The sequence below is a fragment of the Columba livia genome, chromosome 3, assembly GCF_036013475.1.
Source record: "Columba livia isolate bColLiv1 breed racing homer chromosome 3, bColLiv1.pat.W.v2, whole genome shotgun sequence".
Taxonomy (NCBI): Eukaryota; Metazoa; Chordata; class Aves; order Columbiformes; family Columbidae; genus Columba; species Columba livia.
The window spans coordinates 114,250,584-114,274,517 of record NC_088604.1 but is presented as its reverse complement, the minus strand read 5'-3'; the positions used below and the strand labels follow the sequence as shown (position 1 = coordinate 114,274,517).

At 43.1% G+C, this 23,934-nt stretch overlaps 1 protein-coding gene across 2 annotated transcripts in view; it reads left to right on the top strand.

The window, feature by feature from the left end:
• Positions 1-23,934, top strand: part of PCSK2 (proprotein convertase subtilisin/kexin type 2) — a 129,609-nt gene that overhangs the window by 24,134 nt on the left and 81,541 nt on the right. The window contains exons 1-2 of one of the 2 annotated variants that reach the window (XM_021290991.2): positions 904-1,359; positions 22,396-22,500. In XM_021290991.2, coding sequence (XP_021146666.2) covers positions 1,183-1,359; positions 22,396-22,500 — 282 coding nt within the window. In that variant the 5' untranslated portion in view covers positions 904-1,182. Of the gene's footprint in view, positions 1-903; positions 1,360-22,395; positions 22,501-23,934 lie in introns of those variants that run through there. The other variant, XM_065059275.1, reaches the window with a different exon arrangement.

Below are 23,934 nucleotides of genomic sequence, written 5' to 3'. Positions count from 1 at the left end.
ATGTGAAATCAAGTGGGGATCGCCCGGTGAGCCCAGACCCTATGTGTCCTTGCACAGCTTGGCAGACCCGGGTTCAGAGCCCTGGGCCTGAGGCTTTCCCCTGGCTGTGCTAGGACTGTCCAGCCACTTCCCTGGGCCTTCTGCAAAAATGAGGGATGGCGACACGGGGCTGATTGTCCCATGAGGAGCTGGTGTGGGGTGCAAGCTGGAGGTGAGTGTGTAGGTGGCACCCCCAGCTGTGTTGTGTTCACTGGGCTCAAAATAGAAGCTGGTGCTGGCCATGGTCATCTGGGTTTTGCCAAAGTGTTTGGTTCGTCTGACCCTACAGCCAAGGTGTCAAACTCATTTTCACTGGAGACCACATCAGCCTCGCGGTTGCCTTCGAAGGGCCAAACGTAATTTCAGGACCGTATAAATGAGTAGTTACATGTATACAGCCCTAAATTATGTTTGGCCCTTCGAAGGCAACCGTGAGGCTGATGCGGCCCTGGTGAAAATGAGTTTCACACCCCTGCCCTATAGCCACTTGCCTGTCAGTTCTTGGCACCTCAAGACCCACGGGTGGAAGAGCTGGAGGGTCTGGGGCTGGGCCGGGGTATTGAGGGGCAGCTGTGGGTGCTGCACTGGGGCCAGTGTGTGGTGTGGGGGTGTCATTTGTGCGGGGGCAGAGCTCTGTAGGGGGGATTGTGACGGGTGTGTGAGGTGGTTTGGTGGGTGTGAGGTGTGGGTGGGTGGAGTATGGAGAGGGGGGTGTGAGAGGTGCACTGGTGGTGTTGGGAGGGCCGTGGGGTGTGCGGGGGGGCGTGTGTGAGATGCGTGCTGGGGGGGGGCAGGGGCGATCCTCCTCGCCCATGATTGGCAGCGCGGCAGTTCCCCCCTCCCGGCTGGTGCTTTCCCTCCGGCCGCCGCTGAATTAGAGCCGAGGAGGGGCTGGGAATGCGGAGCCGGCAGCGCGCACACACACACACCCGCTCCCTGGCACACACACCCGGGCACCCCGGAGCAGCCCCCCACAGCAGCCCCCCGCCGCGCAGCTCCCGTCCTGCCTCTGCCGCTTTATTTTATTATTTTAAATCTTGATTTATTTCCACCCCCTCTTCCCCTCCCATCTTTTGGGCGCTTCCCCGCCTCGCCCGCCCGGCGCCCTCTCCGCGGCGGGCTGCGGGCGCGCAGCGCGGGGCCATGCCGGCGGGGCCGCCGCTGCTGCCGGCCGCCCTCCTCGTCCTCCTGCTGCTCTTCCTCGGCGCCCCGGCCCGGGGAACCGTCTACACCAACCATTTCTTGGTGGAGCTGCACGGCGGGGGCCAGGCGGAGGCCGAGCGGGTGGCGGCGGAGCACGGCTTCGGCGGGGTGCGGAAGGTAAGCCCCCGCGCAGCGCAGGCTCGGGCCGGTGGGGAGGTGCGGTGCCCTTCACGTTGGGCTGAGGGCGGGCGTTGTCCTCCCGTGAGCATCCCGGCGGCGCGGGGGTGGCCCCTGGCACGGTCCTGCCCGCGACTTTACCGCGGGAGAGGAGCGGGGTGCGTCCCGGCTGTCCCCGCGTTAATCCCCCTTCTTTCCTAGGGGATTTTTAGGAGTAGCGGTGCCAAGAGCCTTTGCAAGTGTTCCTCAGCAGCGGCCCTGAAGGGTGATTTTCTTGGACTGGAAAGCAGAGGAGTTTCCCACATGGTAGCTCGGTGCTTTTTGACTTACTATGTAAACATCCTCCAATTGAGCTCCCATCCTGCGGGGTCGGGAGCTGGGGCTGGGTCCAGGAGCGGCTGGGGCCGCCCAGGACTTCCGCTGCACGGCTGCACTTGAAACTGCTCGGAGCGCTTAAAAAATAATTAAAGCTATATCTTCATGGAGAAGCTTGCACACAATTTAAGTGGAAGATTTCATAGGGGTTTTGACAGTCAAGTGTGTGAGGCTGGTGGCTTGTTGATACCCCTAGGCTGATGAAACTGCTTAATAGTAAGGATGATAAGCAATCAGTGCTTAGCACTAATGAACTTAAGTTGGGAAACTTCAAGTGCCATTGGAGATTTTTTTCTCTGCTGAAGTCCCAAGAAATCTGAGGTAGCTACAGTGGCAGGGAGTCTCTTTCCACTCCTGGGGAGCCCAGCTCCACTGGAAATGTCTCCTATTCAAATAATAATTAGACCTCTAAATATTCTAGGATACAGTCAGATCTAGGGTGAATACAGGGAGAGGCTAATTCAGTACCCTGGTTATTGCAATTCCTGACAGGTTTAATGCCCAGGCAGCACTTGGCTTCGAGGGAAAGCAAGCTGTGTGAGCCTTGCTGCTGCTTGTGTTGGGTTTGTTTTTTCCTTTTTTTTCTTTCACTGGTAGTTATGCAATGAAAGCCCAATCCTACTTCCAAGGGAATGAATGAGAATGGTACCCTGAACATGGATGAGTGAAATGGTTTAAGACCTTGATTAAAAAATAAAATTAAAAAAGCATATCAAGTGAGACTCCCTCCCTTGGGTTGCCTTGTCTCAACTCCAATGGGGGCTTCTTAAAGAAATGAGAACAAGATCGTTGTTGCTTTGACCACAGCCAACTCCTGCTGCTGATAAGATGCTTTTGTTTTGGGCTCACAGCCTCCTCCTGATGGTGACAGAGCTGGGCTGCTGATGCCCTTGGGAAAGGATCCGTTGTGGGGATTAGATCTTGTTACATGAAACTCCTTAGATATGACTCTTTGGTCAACAGTTTTCCCTTTATATTCCCCTCCTGTTCGTACTCCCTCCCTCTTATCACGGGGATATCTGACTGATAAGGCCTTAGGGGGAGGGAAGAGTATCTTTGTGCAGAGCTGAATTATTACTTTTGATAGATGCTTTCAAATGATCCTGTGTCCCACACGGGGAAGAAACAGGGAGGGTGGGGGATTTTGTGGGATGAAGTAGTGCAGCTTCTGGGCTGTTACAGTCCTCTCCCCTCCAGCATGCCTCTCCCCAGGGTGCCTTGAGCACATTAGAAGACATACAGATTCTTCATGGAAATCAATTTTGTAGCTCATGTCGGCAGAGGGCTGGAGGGTAGTCCCTGGGGTGTGCAGAGTACCTACTTTCCAGGACGTGCTGCAGGGGGGCTGTTTCCCATGGACGCGGGTGCCTCTAGGAACGAAGCCTCGCAGAGCTGTGGCGTGACGTGCATGTGCTGGCAGGGTGGGGGGTGGATGGTGGCGGTGGCTCCTGTACTGAGCACATGCTGTCCCGAGAGGTTTCTAGGTTACATCATCCCAGACCCTGAAAAGCTAGAAAGCCTCCCACCCCTCCTCCACAAATGCAAGAGGCGTGACTGCAAGGCGGTAATTTTAGGGAATAGGAGAAGTTCATAGGGTTTGGCATTTAGCTGTGTCGGAGGATAATCCCTGAGAGGCTGGCAGCAGTCTCTGTTCTGCAGGGGAAATCGGTAACCCTGCTTGGGTAGCGATAGTCAGCCGTTAATAAAAGCTTGTGCCACCTACTCCAGCGTCTCTTCAGTATTGTTGAACTGAAGAGACTCCTAATCTGTTTTGCTATCATCAGGCCTGTCTAGCGTCTCTGCTTACAGTCCGCAGACTCAGCTTTCATGGCGATAAAGACAGTGCAGAAAGTTGAACGTGGCCATATGTGTGTATGGAAACCGAGCTGTTAGTGGTAAACTCTCAGGGGAAAGTACCATGTGTAGATATGCTGTCGAATGCAATACTAAAAAAAATGCCAGAAAGAAATCAAATTATACCACAAGGAGAAGTGATCTTTGCGTACTTCAAGCATACATAGCGTTTGGTGATAAAATGAGTTATTTACTTAAACACAATAGAGTTATCTTTCCCTGTATTAGTGAAGAGCTGTCTGAAAATAATCACCTTTATTTCAGTTCAGGGATTTTCCCAGTGGGAGCACAAGGGCAGATTCAACTTTTGTGTGTGTGTGTGGATTTAAAATGTATAGGAGAGGGATTTCTTCTGTTTGTGCTATGTATCACAGACCTCTTTTAACAGACTTTATGGGAGCTGATTTTTAAATGACAAATTTCTAGTACATGTGGTTTTTTCCTGATAACAAACAATCTCCAAGCAACTGCATGTTACATTTACCTAACAGCAGATTTCTGCACAAGTACAACAGAAAGTATTGCCTTGAAGATTAATGTTATGAACTGTGTGATGCACTTTCTAATTGATCCTTTGGCCGTGCTTCCTACCAGCATTCTGAAAACACTACAAGACTTCAGGTGGGCTAAAATGTGTACTTTAAATTCAGTGCTTGATGAATTGATGAAGAAGGGCTTGGTACTTACACGTAAACAGGTGCCTACGTTTAGATCTAGGATCCTGAGAGAGACTCAAAAACAGTGGTCAATTTTTCTTTATCCTTCCCGGAATTAATCCTGAATGCAGACCTCTTTGTAACTCTGATTGTGCTCTTTGATTATTTTGTAGCGATTGCAATTTTTCAGTTCAGGTGTACCAGCCAAAATTGATTCTTTGTATTAATGGTGAAACAGATACAGTGATAAGGCATATTATTTTCTTAAAATGGTTAACCTTACCATCTTTGAGCATTCAGGAGTCATGAGGATGCCCCCCAATAGCTACATGTGAAATCGTGAGAACTGCAAAAGGAACAACTTCTTAAAATTAATTTTTTCCTATTAGTTTTATTTGCCTCTTGGTATGGTTGCCACCAGAATATATTTCTTATTGCAGGTGGGAAAAAAAGCTGCTTTCTGACCTTGCTTTGCAATTCTCAGTTTCTAACAAGGGGCGTTGGAAGAAGCATTTGGGAAGGTCTCCTGATTGGTGATCTGAGGTTAGATATCTCTTCCCATTTCATCAACAACACTGAGACAAACTCCAAAATGCCACCATAGCTAAATATTCCACTTCTGGTAGCATTGAAGTGAAGGGTTTTAAACAATTAGCATTTAGTAATCTCAGATTTTAAAATAAGAACCAAACATAGATTTTAAAACATGGAGAATTTTATGTTTCATAGAGCTGGTCTGTTTTTCCCTTGATGGATCTATCACCTGGTCACGTCTGCCTCTAAATCTTGCAGAACCCAAGCTACCACTCACAGCTGTGGCTTTTCTGCTTCCCATTTTTCCTTAGGAGGCTGCTGGTTGAGGACCAAGCTTTTCGGAGTTGGCCAGGAATTTCTGGATGAAATATTGGAATCTTGGAGGTTTTTTTTTACATTGCATAAGTGTGGATTTAATGGTGAAGAAAATCTTAACAGATATAGAAGCCAGTTTTCTTGCTGTGGCCGCCCACTTCTGCACCTAGACTGGGGAGCTGTGAGCTGGGAGATGTGGTGTGGAAGGCAGACCAGGAGGCAAAATAATGCGTTTGCAGCTTCGGCAGCTCTTTGCTGGGATCCTGAGAATTTCATCCTGGGTCCTCACACTTAGAGCCCTGAAAATTCCCTATTGTGTAGAACAGCCCTGAAATCTGGAGGTATTTGCCTGGCTTGATATTTAAGGTGCCAGGCTATGGTTCTGCATGCCCAGAATGCGCTGTGATGGACAGATGGGATTCTGTATGTGTAAAAAGTTGTTGTAGATGTGGGCATGTATGTGTGTTTATAGATATGTGTGTTTATATACATACGTGTGTTTCTTGTTTCTATTCCCCTAATACCTATGCATGGAGGGAAGAAGGGTAGATTCTTAGCTATGATTCTGGCTGACCATTTGTGCATGTATATTGATTTATCCACATATATGTGGTGGTCCATACTTTACAGATAAACATTCCTGTGTTGCCATCACACGTGCTGCTAACCTGAGTGCTCATAAAAGCATTAGTTTTGACTTGGTGTAGGCAACACGGAGGGTGCAGACATGCTCCGGTGTGGGAACAGATGCCGAAGCGATGGAGCATCCCGTGCAAAGAGGAGGCAGAGAGCCCAGGCCAAGGATTTGAGATTGAGGCACGGACTGCCGTGTTTCTGTGTGCTCATATGTGCTTAATAATTAATTAGCTTTGTGTTTTATGCCGGCCTAGAGGAAGGGATGCTTGGAAAGATAATCCTTTATTATAGAAACAGAAAACCTCTTAGAAATATAAGGTATAATGTAATTTTTTTGAGGAAACTAAGAGCTTTAATTTCCTAGATTTCACTATTGCAATTTTGTATTACTAAGATAAGAAAAAGTAAATTCCATGCAAGTGCTAATTGCACAGCTACTGAGATTTCAATAGGTCATCTCCCCATAACAGCGATTGCGTCAGTTTCTAAGAGGTAGTTTGAGCTGATGTGTTTAAATTAGGGAGAAGGAGCAATTAACTAGCACAGCAAGTTTGATCCTGCTGTGGGAAGGCACAGTGCTGGGTGGTTATGCAGAGTGCCCTTTTCCAGAAAAACCCTGGAAGAATGTGACTGAGGAGATGCAGGGAGAGCAGCCATCTGTGTTTGGAGGGACCTTTGTCAGCTCCTCGCAGGTGAAATCCCGACCGATCACTGAGCACAGACTGGGAAGTCCTGTTGGCTTCTATTTAACCTTGGGAGAAATGTTAGTGGACTCAAGTAAGGGTTTTGGTGTGCTAGGAGGGAGTTTATCTCACGTGGAAATAACTGTATTTCTTTGAAAATTTGTTGTTGTTTGTTTGTTGCTTTGTTGTTGTTGTTTGGGGTTTTAAATTTTATTTTGCATTCTGCCTTGGATGCAAAAGCAGCCCCAGGAGAAAACACTGTAACTGGCTAACTTAAAACAAAAAAAATTCCCCCTCTACTTAAATGTACTAACGCATGTGAAAGCTGTAAAGTATCAACAAGAAGGTTGTAAGCTACAGGCTCAGGTACATCCCTCACCCAGTTTCTGTAGAGCTCCTACTCTGCTGGAAACTCAGACCGACTACTTGTTGGTGGTGAGTGTTCTGTTTGAGGTATGAAATAATTACCCTGTCAAATTTTCATAGCATTTATTATTTGAGTGTAAAACAAGAAGGTCAGACTCCCATACTATAGAGCCCTGCTGTAATTGCTCTATTACTGTTTTGAATACACGGTGTAGTAGTTCTGTTTCTTGGCAAAACATGCACATTAAACGCTACCTTTACAGATAAGTTTTGTTTGTTTGCTGAGCTACAGCTCAGTAAACACAAAGATACAAAATTCTGGCTATTTATAAAGCTGCCTGCATTTATAATTTTGTTTATTCCATATTGCCTGAGCTCATTGGTGAAACTGAACATGTGGTAGAGACCCAGGAAATGTGCTGCGAGTAATTATTTTTTCACTCTTTTTTTTGATGCTGCAGCCCAACTGGGGATGTGCAGTTATTTGTTTTCATTTAAATTATATTTAGTTTTGCTAGTGTCAAGGAGAAAAATAGAAAGAGAAATACAAAGAAGTGAATAGTATTTCCAGAATGCTGTGATCCCAGCACAGCAGAACTGCCCATGGTGTGTATCAGAAAGCTTGTTGTGGTTGTGGTGTGAAGAATCACAGAATCATTTTGGTTGGAAGAGACCCTCAAGATCCTCGAGTCCAACCATAACCTCACTCTGACACTAACCCATGTCCCTAAGAACCTCATCTAAATGCTTTTTAAACACCTCCAGGGATGGTGACTCCATCGCTTCCTTGGGCAGCCTGTTTCAATGCCTGAAACCCCTTTCCATGAAGAGATTTTTCTTAATATCCAATCTGAACCTTCCCTCGTGCAATTTGAGGCCATTTCTTCTCATCGTATCACTTGCTACTTGGGAAAAGAGACCACCACCCTCCAGAGACAGGTTTCTGCTCCAAGAAGTAGCTCCAGGTCTGGGGGTCTGAAGCAGCTGAGGAGCATCAGTGCTCAAAGTGTGGATGCTGGGAGGTGCCACTGGCTCCTTTCCCCCCCTTGCCGAAGTGTTGGAGCCGTCTCCTAACCCTGATGATGCTTCTTTTATTACTCTCGTGAAATCCCTTCAAAGTATTGCTGGTAGTGACTCTAGCTCCCCAGTTTATTTCTCTCCTTTGTATGCCCCTGTTTGAAAGAATCACAGTGGTGTGTGGAGATTTCTGTGCTGTACAAATGAGGTTCAGGGTTTGCACTGGGAGAAACAGGATTAATATATAGGAAACTGATCTCTGACTTTGTTTCCTTCACATATCAAACCTGCCAGTTTCTTATAGATATAAGGATATAGATATCCTTATAGCTGTTCTGGACCTTTGCTATGAAATTTATAGTCCAAAGTGTTATTTTGATATCAGCACTAGATAAACAAAGATCATTAGTATGGGTTCACTGTCCTGCTGTCAGTCTGGGAACTCCATCCTTCTGCCCAGATAACTTTCTTGTAGTTGACTTTCAGGCCATTTCTGGACTATGTGACATACAGGTATATTCATTGCTTCTATGTGTTTGAACTTTGGAATCCCATATGCTGTGATGCTGTCTGGGGCTGCATTTGAAGCTCTTATTCCTCTGAGTAGGTTTTCCATGTGTTGAGAGCAGTCTGAGAGCCATTTCTAAGAGCCAATATGGGTATCTGTTGCCATTACATACACCAAAGTTATAACTGTCCCCACACCTGAGGTTGCAGAGCTGTGCAGCAAAAGGATAACTGTTTTTTTTTAACAATACTCTGTCTTGAAGACTTGGGTTTTGGTATCAGGCCAGATGGACAGATCCTATTGCTGTGTCTACAACCAGACCCAGATGGTTTAGGTTACTGCGAGTGAGGTGTTTGGTTTCTGGCTTGGGAGTTCAAATCCAGTTAAAACTCTAGACCAAAATAAATTGTTTGACTCTCAGGTTGAAGTTCTTCCATTTGAGAACCTGTGTCATCCTTGGCATTTGTTTATTAGCAGGCAAATGGTCCCACAGACTGAGCATGCTGGGTTTGGCTCCTTCAGAAAAGCACTGAGGTGTGTCGTGGGACGCTTGAATTCATTACCTTTTAGAAGAACCAACCTTTGTGTGAAGGTGGAAGATCACCTTCTATCCTTCTCAGAAAATATGACAGGTGACAAGATGTGACACCCTACCCACTCTTTGAAAACTTTTACTGCTGTAACTGTACTGATGTAGTTAAAATAGAAGAACAAACCCAATTGCAGTGCTGTTACTATCAGTGTAGGAGTGATAACATCTTTAACTCATTGAACATCAGAACACTATTAGCAGCAATTTAGTTTAAACTACAGATTTTACCAGTTAGACCATGTTGATTTTAAAAGAAAAACAAACGAACAAGCAAAACCAACAACAAGAAGGAAAAAAAATCATCAGGCTTCATGAAATAGTTGTACTGGTTATTCTTTGTAGTGTAGCTCAGGAGACGTTTGCATGTGGCCCTTTCCCTCATCCATCTATGGAATTATTCCAATTAAAATTAATCAATGCAACTCAAGTTTCAAATGCTTGCAACAAAGTACAAAATAGTTGCTGAAATGTGTGTAGAATTTATTTGGCAGATAATTTCAATTAATAAGTCCTGAGAAATGTCTGTGCTCATGGAAAATTCTGTGAGCTGGAAATGAAGACAAAGCGCTAAAATGAATGATAAATTCTGCCAGCTCTTATGAAAATATTAAACCTGGGAAACCCTCCTGTGCAGTTCCAGTCCTTAGCCTGGGTGGCTGCTTTCTGTGAGAGCTGTAGGAACAAATTCAGTGCTGTGGTTAATACATCTAAAATTTACCTTTGTCTTGTAATGGTACCCTGGTCATCAGAAACCCTGTTCTTTATTTCTTTTTCTTTCAACTTTTTCAGATAATTAAATGGGTCAGGTCTCTACAGGATGCTGCCTGCACGGTAGCTATAAATATTGCAGTGAGCAGCCCAGAGCTTCCATCCATCACCGGCCTCTGGTGGGAGGAAGCCGAGCAGCTCGACTATTTGTCAAAGACAGGGTTTCTCTAAGTAACCTGAAGGAGTCTGGTGTGTCGCTCTTGCTGTAAATCAACATGAGCTCTACATTTAACTCTCAGAAGTTCACTGGAAAAGCTAACCCTGATTTAATTTCAACTCAGCCATCCCAGGCCGTGCTTTGGGACAGACAGCGCTGTCCCAGAGAGAGCTGGATTTGGTCTTGTGTTGTGTGAAATTCTGCGTGACCACCACACACGGTTTATCTGCTGGCGTGAAATCCACTTTGGTCATGGGTTTATGACGGTAGCTCAAAAGACCGACTCAGCTGAACGCTGGCTGTGTTCAGCAACTAGCGGGAGCTTGGACTTAAAAAGGGAAATTAGAAGCTAGCCCAGTCTTACCATTTATACGCTGGGATCATAAATAAATTAGGTAGCGATAGCTCTAGTTTACTCTCTCAAGGAGAGAGCTGGGACTTAATGTTCTTTGTCATGTATTACCTACCTTCTCAAACAAAACTTCAGTGTAAATGTTACATCCTTAACTTCTTTGTCCACAGAAAGCAAATGGAAAGAGTGACCTCAGTGTTTACATCAAGCCAGTCGTCGAGTGTGTCCCGGGTACTCATGACTGAATTACATTATTTGCTTACCTGACGAGTAAAAGGGTAATATGTCAGAACTGCTTTCTCCTAGAGTATAGAACCAAACTGTGAAAACCTGAAACCCAACAAACATGTATTTAGTTATTATTATTAGCTAGAGAAATGGGCAGTGTTATAAGATGGGTGTTGGATATCAAACTGGAGCCAAACAGATCAATCTCTTCCTTGTCTGGGCAGCAAAAGAGGTGGGATATATCCCCCCTCTCCTGATGCCAGAGGATGCTTCTGTCTGCCTGTTCACTCTTTATGAAACACGAGTGAAACAAATGAGTGTGGTTCTGAAATCCACTCTACCATGACTGGTAGATTACAGTATCACAGTATGTTTGGGATTGGAAGGGACCTCAAAAGATCATCTAGTCCAATCCCCCTGCTGGAGCAGGAACACCCAGGTGAGGTCGCACAGGAACATGTCCAGGCGGGTTTTGAATGTCTCCAGAGAAGAAGGAGACTCAACAACCCCCCTGGGCAGCCTGTTCCAGTGTCTGTCACCCTCACTGAGAAGAAGTTTCTTCTGAAATTTAAGTGGAACCTCTTGTGTTCCAGCTTGATCCCATTACCCCTTGTCCTGTCATTGTTTGCCACCGAGAAGAGCCTGGCTCCGTCCTCGTGGCACTCACCCTTTATATATTTATAAGCATTAATAAGGTCACCCCTCAGTCTCCTCTTCTCCAAACTAAAGAGACCCATCTCCCTTAGCCTTTCTTCACAAGGGAGATGCTCCACTCCCTTCATCATCTTTGTTGCCCTGTGCTGGACTCTCTCCAGCAGTTCCCTGTCCTTCTGGAACTGAGGGGCCCAGAACTGGACACTGGATTCCAGTCAGTCCCACAGGGATCTTACACCTCTCTGTGTCAATTCATTTTAGAACTGTTTCAAGTGAATTGAGTGATTTAGAAGTTACTCTGAACCAATTGTAAAGTGGAACTGTCAATTCTGAATTTGAGTGAAGAAGTATCAAAAATCAGAACTGAAGTCATTAGCAGGTTTGGAAAATTCGGTTGTTAGCATTGGTGGAATGACAGTTGTAGATCAGGACATCATGTGAAGTCTGGTCTTCAGAGCATTTATGTCTGTTAATTTTTACATTACCAATTAAACTTCACAGGCAAAACAGGCAAATGTACTTTTCTACTCTTGAAAGGAAAACTGTCCCATTTCTTCTACAATTTAGATATAGTGCAGAATAAAACTCAGAACAGCAAGTGGAGTTTTTTTTCCTCTTTCTTCTGATGGAGATTAAAACACTCAGTTTCATTCTGTAGAAATCCCATTTTTTCCCCTTCTAACTAGATGTATTTTATTCATGTTAAATACAGGGCGTTTCAGAATGATGGACCCTATTTCAAAGCAGTATAATTCACGATGGCAACATGTTACAATTACACAAAAATTACAAACTGTTTAATGAGTTATCAAGTTAAGCAGTAATCATTTTAAACTATACCCTGCCCTTTCAAGTGGTAAGAGTTTCATTCATGGGTGGTTTGTGGTTGCAGAGATATAGTGATTCCGAATTGGGTCCATCTTTTGAAACACCTTGTATGTTGTACCTTGGTAGAGAAACCAGTATTCCAGGCTCTAAAGGCTGAAACACACTGAGTGATTAAGTAAGAACCTACGTTTGCCTTGTGTGACCGATGTAATAAAAGCCAGATAACATATTGTCACATGCTGGATTGACCACAGTTTCTGCTGGCAATAAACTTCTATCATTTATTAATTGATGGTAACAAACAGTAAAAAGGTGTATTTCACAGCTGCCTGAAAGGTCAGTGAGGCAGGTCCTGGGAGGGAGAGGTGATGGTGCTTTTTTCTTTCCTTTCACATCATTATTGCTGGCATTGAGGCGGATGTGGGTTATTCTTTTTCTTGCGTCTAATACTCAGCTCTTGAACCCAGTCAGAGCGGTTGATCCCTGTTGTGAAGTGATGACTGTACTGGTGTGTACTGGAGGCGAGAGGAGATCTCTCCAGTTCCTGATGGCGTAAATAATGGAAGAATTTGCCTCTGACCTGGTCCTGTAATAGTGGGGATCAGTGTCTGTGACTTTCTCTTAGCAGATTCAAGCAGCTTTATAAAAGTAAGGAAAACAGCAGTGTCCCAAAATTTCTCTTTTCCTTGGCTCCACTGAAAATGTTTTCCTTAAAGTTTCCTTGCCCTGCTCTTCTCAAGCTTACTATCTTAAGGTGGTTTTTTTAAAAAAGAAGCAGCAACAGTGTGCCCTCCATCCCCAACCCCGATTACTTTAATGTCACAGTTTATGGGAGCTTCTGTCCCATAAAGCACATATTTTTCTCCAGGAATTGACTGTTTCTCTGGGAACTGGAAGACTTGTTCACTGTGGTCTAACAACAGAAACCTCTCTGTGAGGCACTTTCTGTCAATCGGCTATTGCTTGGCAGCTTAGCATTAAACAGACATGGAGACAAAAGGGAAGAATAATTTTTTTTTACTAGAAAGAGAGCTACAAATCATCTTTAAGTGTTGGTAAGGACTCGCATCCTTGCATTAGTGCAATTCACCTTTGCTTTCTTGAGTAGCTCTTGTCAGTATGCGAGTAATTTTGGTCTGAGCTGCTTTTATAGCACTACTTCATTAGAGCTTGAGTTCATGACGTTACGTTTTGGTGCTACATTAGCTGCGCACTTGCACACATGTTTATATATCCTACACGCTTCGCTACTTGGACGTAGGTTTAAAAATAATGCTGAACTGCTCTGCTGAAACATCAGTGAGTAGCCATGTCTTGCCTTCTCTCCATCCTTAAGATATAAATACTAGTAATTTTTGGCTGGGGCACACCCCATCTTATTGCTGTTTTAAAACCAGCAAACTTCATCTCACAGCTTTTGTCTCGCTGTCTTTAGAGCTGATGTGACACCAGGTTCCAGTGTGACAATAGCAGTCAACTTGTTTGCTTATGTGCTGAAGAGGAGAGCTGGGTTGTAGATCAGGAATGAGGCCAAGCAGCCGTTGTTAGCAACGCTAATTGCTGTCAGCAGTATCGATCCAGCTTAGTTAGATGCATACCATGGTCACTTCCATTTGCAAACTATAACTAAATCAAGCTGTTTCTTATGAGTTTTCCTAAGGCAGATATACTAATATGAAGAAATATCCATCATGTTGTATTTAAACATATTAAAATGTTTACCAAATATCTATTGCTAAGGAGATACCTGATTACATATGTATATATTGCGGGTATAGATATACCCATTAATATATGTTGACAATGGCAGTTATTGTTTTATAGCACAGTCTATAGTGCTGTGCAAATGTTGATTAAATTAATCCTATCAATAAAATCAGTAAACAAGTACTTATTATACTATGCCATTTTACATGTGAGGCAACTGAAACAATAATATTACGGCTGTAATTGCCTGAGATTCTCCTAATATTAGTAGGCGCTGGAGTTACCCAGCATTTCTGAAGAACAGACTCTAGTGCGTTGGCCAGGGCTAAGCTACAAGGATTATTTAGAATACAGCTGAAACTCATGTCTTGTGACTTTTAGTCCTGGCTCTGTCCTACCGCAGAGAGGCAAAGCACAAATTAAATGGTCCTGGATAGAATCATCTCGGGGAGAAGCCTGAGATGTATAAACTTTCACAGAGTATTATCATCTTGGGAGATGCTTTGAGAACACAGAAGAGACTTGAAAGAGTGGCAGGATACCCAGAAGAGCCCCGTTGCTCCAAGCACGAGACAGGCATGAATAGCAAGAGTTTTGTTTGCCTTTGGTCATAAAATGTAGAATTGGCAAAACCACTTTTGGGGCACCATTCTTTTTTTCCTTGTATTCTTAAAGCACTGACTGTCACGGTCTAAATCACTACATAAGTTAGTTAACTGGGTCAAGCACTGACTGGCTTTTTGGCTGTGATGTTATTTACATTGCACTGTTAAGGGCCAATAATTCCTTGAGGTCACTACTAACATGAACAAGTTAGGAAATTTAAGCCTAGGAGGAAGTGTGCCTAGAGCATGTCTCATGTCTGGAGTCTAATTTCTGTTTGTCGTTTTGTTTTGTTTTGGTTGTTTGTTTGTGGGTTTTGTTGTTTGGGGTTTTTTTGGAGAGGAGTGGTGTGTGTTGGTTTTCGGTTGGTGGTTGTTATTATTTGTGCTGTTTTGGTTTTGTTTTTTTTTAAACAGGATGAGTTAAATTCTCCCGAATTGTGAAAAAAATGCATTTTGTGCTACTGACACCTGTTTTAAGAAAATGTAGTTGATTCAGCTTCTGATGGAATCTTATTTACTTCATTATTCTAAATGATGTGTATGTTTATCTGTTATGTGTGTGGTTGTTACGGAGCTGCACAGCTGAATGACTGGAAGGGGCCGTCTCATTTTCTCAGTGGCCATTTGTTGCTGCTCAAAGTGACAACACAACTATGAGATGCTCCCAGTGACTTTCTGGGTGCTGAGCTCCAGGGTTCGTCGTGGTGCCTGGGGCTTGGCTGATGTGCTCTTCTTGCAGGATCCTCCACATCTATGTAAGAGGACATCATGATGATTGCTAAGCCTTCACTTAAGGCTGTAGGCCAAACAGTAGCAATCATCTACTCTAGGTAATGATGATCTGGATTAATCCAGGCAGTCCAATGCAAGTTCATTCTCTTCTCCAAATCTAGAAAGTATAGTGCTTTCAACAGGGCACCTGGTAGAATCAATAGTGGGTTTTATAGTTACTGGGGAGTAACAAGTAAAACTGTCTGAAACGCACAGATCCATTCACATAAACTAGAATAATCCTTTTAAGAGCCTCAAATGGCTTCTTCAGTTCACTGAGAAACCTATCAGCAAATCCACAATCTTGTCGCTGATATATGACTGTTCCATGCTTGCAGGATGAAGCTCTTCAATGACAAACTTAATAGTGATATAAATACAGTAGAACGTTAAGCCTTTATGATTCATTCACTCGCAAATCAAATTACAAATATTGCAAACTTGAAACCAAACCAATGGACCAGTGTTTAGTAAACAACTGGAAGCACTATGTGTGATAATGTAAGAACAAAACTGATGAGAAGATAAGAGATAGGCATTTAACATTGGAATTGATCCACCTGACTGTGGACAGCTGTGCTCCTCTTCCCAGGTGCTCAGCTCTGCTCACTTTAACATGGTCACTGAAAATAGGTCAGATGAATAATGGTCTCAGAGTGCCTCTTTTTTTGGTCATGAATTGTATGTGGAGCTCAGACGAATTCCACATGGACAGACTGGAGACTTAAGTGTAACAGCAGCCCACATCTGGTTCTGTTGATTCCTTGTATTTACTAAACCTCTCGTGTTGGCAAGACTGTTTAGCCTTGTGGTGCTGCATGCAAGAGGGACTAGACAAAAGGCTTTATTTTATCTTTTTGGATAAATTAATATCCAAAGGTATATATTAGGCAAAGTCTTCGGTTGACACATTGATGTTTTACTGTTTGTAGACAAAAAGACATTTCACTGTGGAGGTGAGAGAACCCTTCAGAAACTGTTGGAAGCTACTTCTGCTGTCTTGAGAAAGACTAATTAGAACTTTTAAAGCAGGGTTGTAATCTTCTTACAGGCTAACCTATATCCTAAAAAACAATAATAGGTAGACTTTTTGCCATGCGTATGACAATATTTCCATTGGCTTCTGGAAGAAAGGAAGAACAAGCAGATCAATGAGCTCTCAGCCAAGTTGTCACAGTTCTTGTTACCACCACCTGTTGCTGATTCCCTTAAAAGGTGGTTGGATATGCATATGAAACAGAGCTGAAAACATATGTAAGCATCTAAGTCAGGCATTTCTGAATTATTTGGTAGGAAAAATGTTGTACTGTTTGTTAGTCAGTTGATTTCACAAGGATCATCTTCTAATGATGTTTTAATGTGACATTTACATTTTGGGACAGTTAAAGCTGTGTCTAACACCTCCACCTGCCAGGTTTGCCAAGATAAGCAGATTAGGCTTTGGTGGAGGCAGCTAAATAAGACACAGGTGCAATGAGAAACGAGCCAGGAAGAGTGAGTCATAACAGTCAGACCTGGATCAGGCTGTGTGAGTCTTCAGGGCTGCTTGGAGCTTGTGCAGATCCTTCGCTCCACCTGAGATCCTTCTGCTGAGCCTTCAGAGTAATTATAGCACACTAATGAGAAAGTGTGAAATCCTTGCCTAGGGTTGTGAGGACGCAGTGGATTGGATTGCATGTTGGGTAAGCTCTGGCACAGCTTTAGTCCTCTGTGCTATTTCACATTTCTCCACCAACAGTTGAATTAATTCTTTCTTATTGGTGCTTTGTTCTGTGTTATTTGGAGGCCTGGGGCTGCCTGTGTTTCTAGCTGGCTCTACTCTTACATGGCCCTCATCGCTATAGTGAGTGAGCGCCTTTGACTTCAGACTTGGCTCCCATCTGTGTATTTAAAAGTAAAACGATTTCTAATGCTAATTGGGGTGAGGGAAAATGAGAGAGAGTTTAAAAATTCATATTGAATATTTATAAGCATCTTCAGTGCATTTGGTGAAACTGGTATGAAAAGGTTTCTAAAAGGTTTCTAATTTCTGCTGGGAGGCACTTTGTTGTGCTTCAGCTATAATGGTGACTGAAGGAGCAAGGCTTGTGGGGCCTGTGAAGGCTCCAAATACATTTACTCGTGCCAGGTTTAGGTCGTATATTTTGTTGGTGTAATTACTGAGCAGTAATGGGATGAAAGAGCTCACCTGTGCAGATTTATGGCCCCTTTTAAAGTCAGGAGCTGTGCTCTGTGGGGGAGAGATGCTTTGTGTTATATTTAAATAATTTTTTACTTGTTTGTTTGTTTGTTTTTAGTTTGGGGGCTGGGTATTGGTTTCTTTTCCTCAGAGCAGACAAAGGGTTTCTTTAGCACTAATGTTTGTTTGAACCCTTGTGTGCCTGACCACACATTCACGCTATGGCAAGCGAGGAGCCCTGAAGAGGGTCTTTATCAGCCTGGCTGGATGAATCTCATTTCTGTGAATTGTTTGCTGACAGATCCATTTATGCTGATTTTGGTGGTGGTCAAAGAAGTTGACCCTGGGGTAACTTGTTATAAATCACCCTTTGCTTGTATTTTAAAATGGCTTTGCTCAAAAGAAGGTTGTTATGGACTATTGTCTTTGGTAACTTGGGAGAGGAACCTTAACAATAAGTTCAAGTAAGCTGGTTTTGGAATATTACAGTATCAGGTAGAAACCATTGGAAATCCTGCACAAAAGAAAGCAGTGTAGTGTACGGATGCTGTGTTACATGATACAGCATGGCAGGCTGATTGGGCAGAGATCAATCGTGTTAAAAAAGGAGGGGGCAAATCGATCTGTGCTGAAGTTTTCTGTGGGCACCTTAATTTGCTTGTGAGATGTATGTGGAACAGGTAGAGCCCTGAAGCAAGTCAGGAAAATTTAATATTAAAGGTAAGGAGTCAGGAACATTTAATGTTAAAGATCAGCCTGGGAACCAAGGTTCCTCTTTATTTTTGTGTTGTATTTGTTACCTTTTAAAACCAGTGACAGACCGAAAATGCTGGACCTCGCACTGTGAGCCAGGTGAAGTACTGATGCCACTGGCAGCTTGGTTCAACCTTTATTATTTTGATTATTATTAATACTTTATTTATTTTAGCATTTATTTCTGCTTTGTTATACTTTTGCTACAGATGGGCTCTCCTGATCAAATGACACTGATGCTTTTATGGTTGCTTTCGTGTTAGCTCTGCTGAAGGTGGCCCCAGTGGTGCTGTTTTAGAATGAGGAACAGTGTCTGAATTTAGTCTTTTTGTGGCTTCTTTTCTTTAAACCCTGCAACACTTTGCACTTTGTCCTTTGCTTTCAGACAGGTAAAACTACATCTGGTACCACCATGTATATTGTCCAAGGCAAGACCAAATAAGAAGTGCAGTTTGATTTTTCTCTGCCAAGTAGATGGAATGGGATGGGAGCCTTGTGTGCTGCCTCATCCAGGCTGCCTTATGCCTGATCTTTGTTTCCTGGAGCAGATCAGTGGTTGAGGGCTCAGCAGTGGACCGTGTCCTTTTAGTTATTTTTCCTTCCCTCTCCCTTTCCAACACAACAGAATGACCGCCCGGAAGCAACACCTGGCAGGGGAGAATTGGAGCTGCCTATTTACAGCCCTTCTTCCAGGAGGCGGCACCTACGGTAGCAGAGAGTAAACTTCTTGCTATTTTCTCTTGCTGGGGAAAGATAGTCAGATGTAAGAAGAAGAGTGCAGAAAGACTGGGAGCCATGGATTTAACTTATTTTTATTTCAATGGTAATTACACCTGGACTTCTCTGGTGGAGCAGTAGCCTGAGAACAGCCAAGCTACCTCAGAGTTGGAGGTATCGGTGCTAAAACTGTGCACCATATGGAGTGTTCCCTGCTCCCTTCTATACCGAATGGTACATCCCTGTCATTTTGCTTTCTAAATAGACCTCTTCCATTTAAAGTGTTAGTTTTTCCCCTCGGTTTAGTTGAACACTGAATTTTTAAGCTATTTTCTGGTCCACATCCTTTTCAGGAAGGTGGTTAAACAGGATTTCATCTTTACTTTAGATAGTATTGTTAATAACCACAAGGAGGCTGCAAATCTGAAGGAGACAGGTGGATATATAAGGTTTTCTACTTGCTGTGTTGTGTTTATGTGTTTAATTTTATACAAATATTGCAAGTAACAAAGTGCCTGTAATTCCTCAGATTCTCGGAGTCCTACTTTGTATTGAACCATGTTTAAACATCAAGGCAATGCTAGACCATTTTCTATCTCTAAGTAATCTTCCTCACTTGAATATTCAAGTGCTTTCCAGTAATCAGTTGTCTTACGTAACTGTTAATTTTTCTCTGAGGGCAGGAAGCTTTGCATCTATCCTACAGAAAGAACCTGAACCACCAGGCTGAGTGTGTTATTTCTCCACGTTATTACACAAGCAGAGCCTGCTGCTGCTGAAATAGGAATTTTACTCAAATACAATTCCAGCTTTACAATGGGGGTGTTACGAGTAGCAATTGCTGGTGACACTTTGGAGTTGTTTTTATGTACAGGAGCCCTTCTGTTTTCATTTCCCTTCATTACATGCACTGTTCATTTTGCTGTTTTGCTCTGGTTCCAAGTCAAAGAAGCCAATAGCGGGAACATCAGCCCTGCTGGGCGCTCCCTGCGTCCTGCCCGTCGCTTGCTGCCGAGCACTTATTGACTCAATAGCAGGAGTTCATCAGAACCGGAGCACTTCAGTGGTTGCTTGTGGCATTCACAGATCTCAGTGCAAAATCCTCAGAAAAGCATGTGACATTTTAGGCCCTTTGCTGCTGTCTGACTTCTCCTGCATGTACGTTCATTAATTTTTAAGGATTTACTGAAGGGTTTAGGTCCTGCAGGTTGCCTGTTTTCTACTATTTGTTGTTCACAGTCCATGGCATTTGATCATGACATATTTCAGGTATTTCCTCACTTAGCTGCCTTCCCGTCTCATTTCACTGCGAACTGTGAAATATCTGAGTTCCTCAGAGATTCCTGGGATAGCTGTGGAAAGAATGGAATAGTCTCGGTCAAACTTCGTCATTATTTTGTCAATAAATCTGGTTGGACTAACTTATATTGCTTTTGATTACAGTTAGACTTGAATACACCAGCTTTAAAAGTTTCCTATATAATATATTGCTTCATTTTAAGTGGCCCTAGAAACTAATGCTACACAGGAAATAAACAGTGAATACATGTTATATGTTGCCAGATAGCCTTAAAATTGCTGAGTCTTCCTTAATGCAAGAGTATCAAGATCAATATTTGACTGGAATTGATTTGAATGGTTAATACTGAAATTAAAAGAAGAAAAATAGACTGATTTTGCTGAATCAGAGGGGTAATTGGACCACAGCTTGCGATGAATGGTAGTGGTTAGCATGGTGAAATGGATTTCAAGCTATAACTGATCTGGCTATTTAGATATTTTTTTTCTGCATATTTTGAGGCTTAGAGTAATGTATCCAATATAGGGGAAGGGCTGTTTCTGGATTATGGAAATACCTTATTATCTAGTTGGTAAAGATGACAGAATTTCAGTCTTAAGAGCTGTGGCTCTGAGGATGGATGTGAAGCACAGGAGACTTTGGTGGCCGCTGCCATGAGCTTTTGTAACCTCATTTCTCCTTCTGCCTCAGCTCTTGTGTATGTGGAGTCCATGCAAAATATTCTCATTACTTGCCCAGAAGAGCTCTCCAGTTAGTCCTGCAAATCAGCTCCAACGGACCATGATGATTTTGATGAAATCTCTTTAACCTTTTATATACACTTCAAAAGAGGCCTTTTTATCAAAACAAAATGCTTTGATTTTTTTTAAGTTACTTTGCATTTATGTATTATCTATCATACGCAATGGCATTTTAAAAGAGAATACAAAATGCTTTGATTTCATTGATATTAAATGCTTCAATTAACATTAAAAAGGGCTTTGTAGAAAGACAAACAAACAACAAAAAAACCCCAACAAACCGCTCACATACTTCTTTATGAAATGTAACCAAATTTTGAATTTTCAGAACTCACCGTGAATCTTCCATTCCCACTGCACATGTATGCCAAAATACATTTGCAGAACTGCACCAGATACAGTGATAGATCTAATGAAACAGGAGATAATTTCATAGAAGGAAAATTATATTTGTGAACTGTGTATACCTGTGAGCAGGTAAAGAATCTCTTATTTATAGCAGCAAGATCCTGCTACCCTTATTCAACCCAGGTTTTCACAGTGAACATTCTGTCTAGATGTCAGTCTCAGTTTTTCAGTAAAGAAGCTTGAACTCCTGCTAAGAGGTTTATGTTATCATGAAGTAAAGGTAATAAAAAGGAGAGGAACAGGGCTGTCACGGCTGTTCTGGAATATCTCTTTTAAGTAGTTATTTTACATGCAGGGTAGTCTAACCTTTGAAGTTGAAATGTTCACAGAATTAACCTATAAATTCCCAATGAAAGCCCATATTTTTTTTTTTTTTCCCAACTTTTACAAAGAAAAGCTGAATTTAAAAATACAGTTACTTGCTTAGATTTGAACGTCCAACCAGAATCTCCCTATTAGTTTGGATTGGGGAAAAACCTGTTGAATTTGAGATGCAAATGGCACTTTCTAACTGCCTGCTGGAAGTGGGATGCAGTTCTAACACCATATGTTTTTTAGCCTTCTCAAAGCTAAATGTCAACTGGCCTTCCAGTCACTCTCTGCTGATCCAGGGGACAGAAATGCATTTACTGATGGATGTGGATCTTCCTTCCCTGGCACCTGCCTGAGGTGGGGCTGGAAAGCCTTTGGGAGGTGTTTGCTTGCTGCCAAAATGCCTTAGACAATAAAGCCGTACAAGACTGTTCCCACCCACACACTGTGAACTGTCTGTTTGCTTAATATTATTCTTATGTTCCATTTCCTGGCACTCAGAAGAAATTCCAAATGCTGTATTTTTTGGAAAGTGGAAATCAATCGGCTTTCTGCCTTACTGCTTACGGCATCGGCTTGGGTGCGTTGTAATAGCTCAGGAAAGCGCTTCTGTAACGCCTTATTGCTGAAGGATGGTTTGAGGTAGCTTCAAATCGTTAGCAGTTCATTTTGTTATTTTATTCTGGCTTTGTCAGGAAGTTGGAAATAATCCTGATGTGATTTAGGAAGCCCTTCAGAAAAATGTGCACTGTTGACCTTAAACATAAGGTGAAAATTGTACTGAGTATGTACAAGTGAAGTTACACATTGTAAACCTGTAGGAAATAACTTCAGTGCTGCTGGGCACACTTTTCAAAAGTAACTTAGAAGTGACATTATCAAGAATGATTTGGGCCCTTTGGCGTAACTGTTCACAAGTCTTGTTCTAGTTGCCTGAGTCACTTCACAGGCAGAAGTTTTCTGTGTCATCCTTATTAATAGCCAATAGCTCCATGATGGTTTTTTTCTCTCTCTTCCTCAGCTCCCTTTTTTAGATACTGGCTACTTCTTTTATCACAATGGCATTGCCAAGGCCAGGAGGAGACGCAGTCTTCAACACAAGCTTCATCTGGAAAAGGATTCCAGGGTAAGTGTTTCATCATTATGTTCCTGTCTCATGTTTTCTTTGTCACATAGACTATTTTTATGAGATCAGGGTGATGAGCAAGTCTGTGGTTACGACTACTTCTTTTTCCCCGTGCTCTTTTCAAGCTTGGTGCTGGTGCTTGTGCTGTGTGCACAGATCTCTCAGACAGCCTCAGCTTTTATTGTTTTTCACTACTACAAATATTCTTGCATTCTCTAAGATGTGTCCTCTCTCCAGTAAGGCTCAGCAGTGCCATATTCTCCAGGACATCTCAGTGTACTCTCTCTCTTATGTGGGGAGGGGCTGTCCAGGATTCATCCTGCAGTTGTCCCCTCAAAATGTTCTTCAAGTCCATGGGTCATGCAGGTCAGAACACCTTGTGGTTTTCTCTGCAGTCACAACGGCACTTTTTCTCAGGGAATGGCATACACCCCAGATGCTGAGAATGTATGCTGTCAAACCTCAGTATTTCTTTTAGAGGCTGATGCTCACAGTCTGCAAATGTTGTGCTCAGTTTTCAGAAGCATAAATCCCTCGGACAGGAGGGAGAGGTCTTACAATAGTGTAATACTGGGCTGGAGTGGGGCCAGGTAGCACAAAAAGAGTATTTGCTGCCCAAAGTAGATAGGAATGATATAATGACAGCAAACAGATTATTTTTTAATCCTTCAGTAGGCTTTAAACTCTCTGCACTGTGAGCAAAAAAGAGCGGGAGGGAACAGTTTTATTCCAGATAGAATTTTATTGCCAGATATTGTATTGGAACACGTATGAAAATGAAAAATGGAGTAGGAATAAAAAAATAGGTTAAATAAGATCGTAATTATTGTTGTGACACCAGAGCAAGCAAGGTCTGATGAATTCCCAGCTTAATTTTCCCACTTCTGCAGAAATCTCAAGTGGTGCTGGGCCCAGGTCCAGCTGGGATGCCTGTGGCAGGTCACTCCTGTGGCTGGGAGCCATGTGAGTCAACCACACAGGTTCCCGGTGCTGCCTTCCCCCATCACTTCATCCTGAGATGCTGAGAACGGAGTGCTGGCAGGTTCCCTGGGGCTGCTGCTGGTCTGAGGTCCCTCTTCCTCGCCCCCTTCTCTAAAGCTGGTACCAGCTACAGGTGAGGGGCTGTGAGGAAGAGACCCGTTCAACCTGCCTTGGATAGAAATTCTCAGGCTTCCCTCATGTTGTTTACCAAGCAGGGATCGGAAAGTAAACCTTTTAGAAACTGTTTACAATTAGTGGGATATGGAGCACGTGTCCTGAGAGAGGTGACTTTCATTTCCATGAACCACCCAATCTTGTTAAAAGCCATTTCAGGAAGAACATACAACTGGGTGAGCACATTGCAAACTAGGGACTAAGTCCAGTCATTGTGCAAGTGACTCTGTACCGGAAAGAAATATTTCTGTAAGCCTCTGAACATTTTACAAATATCTG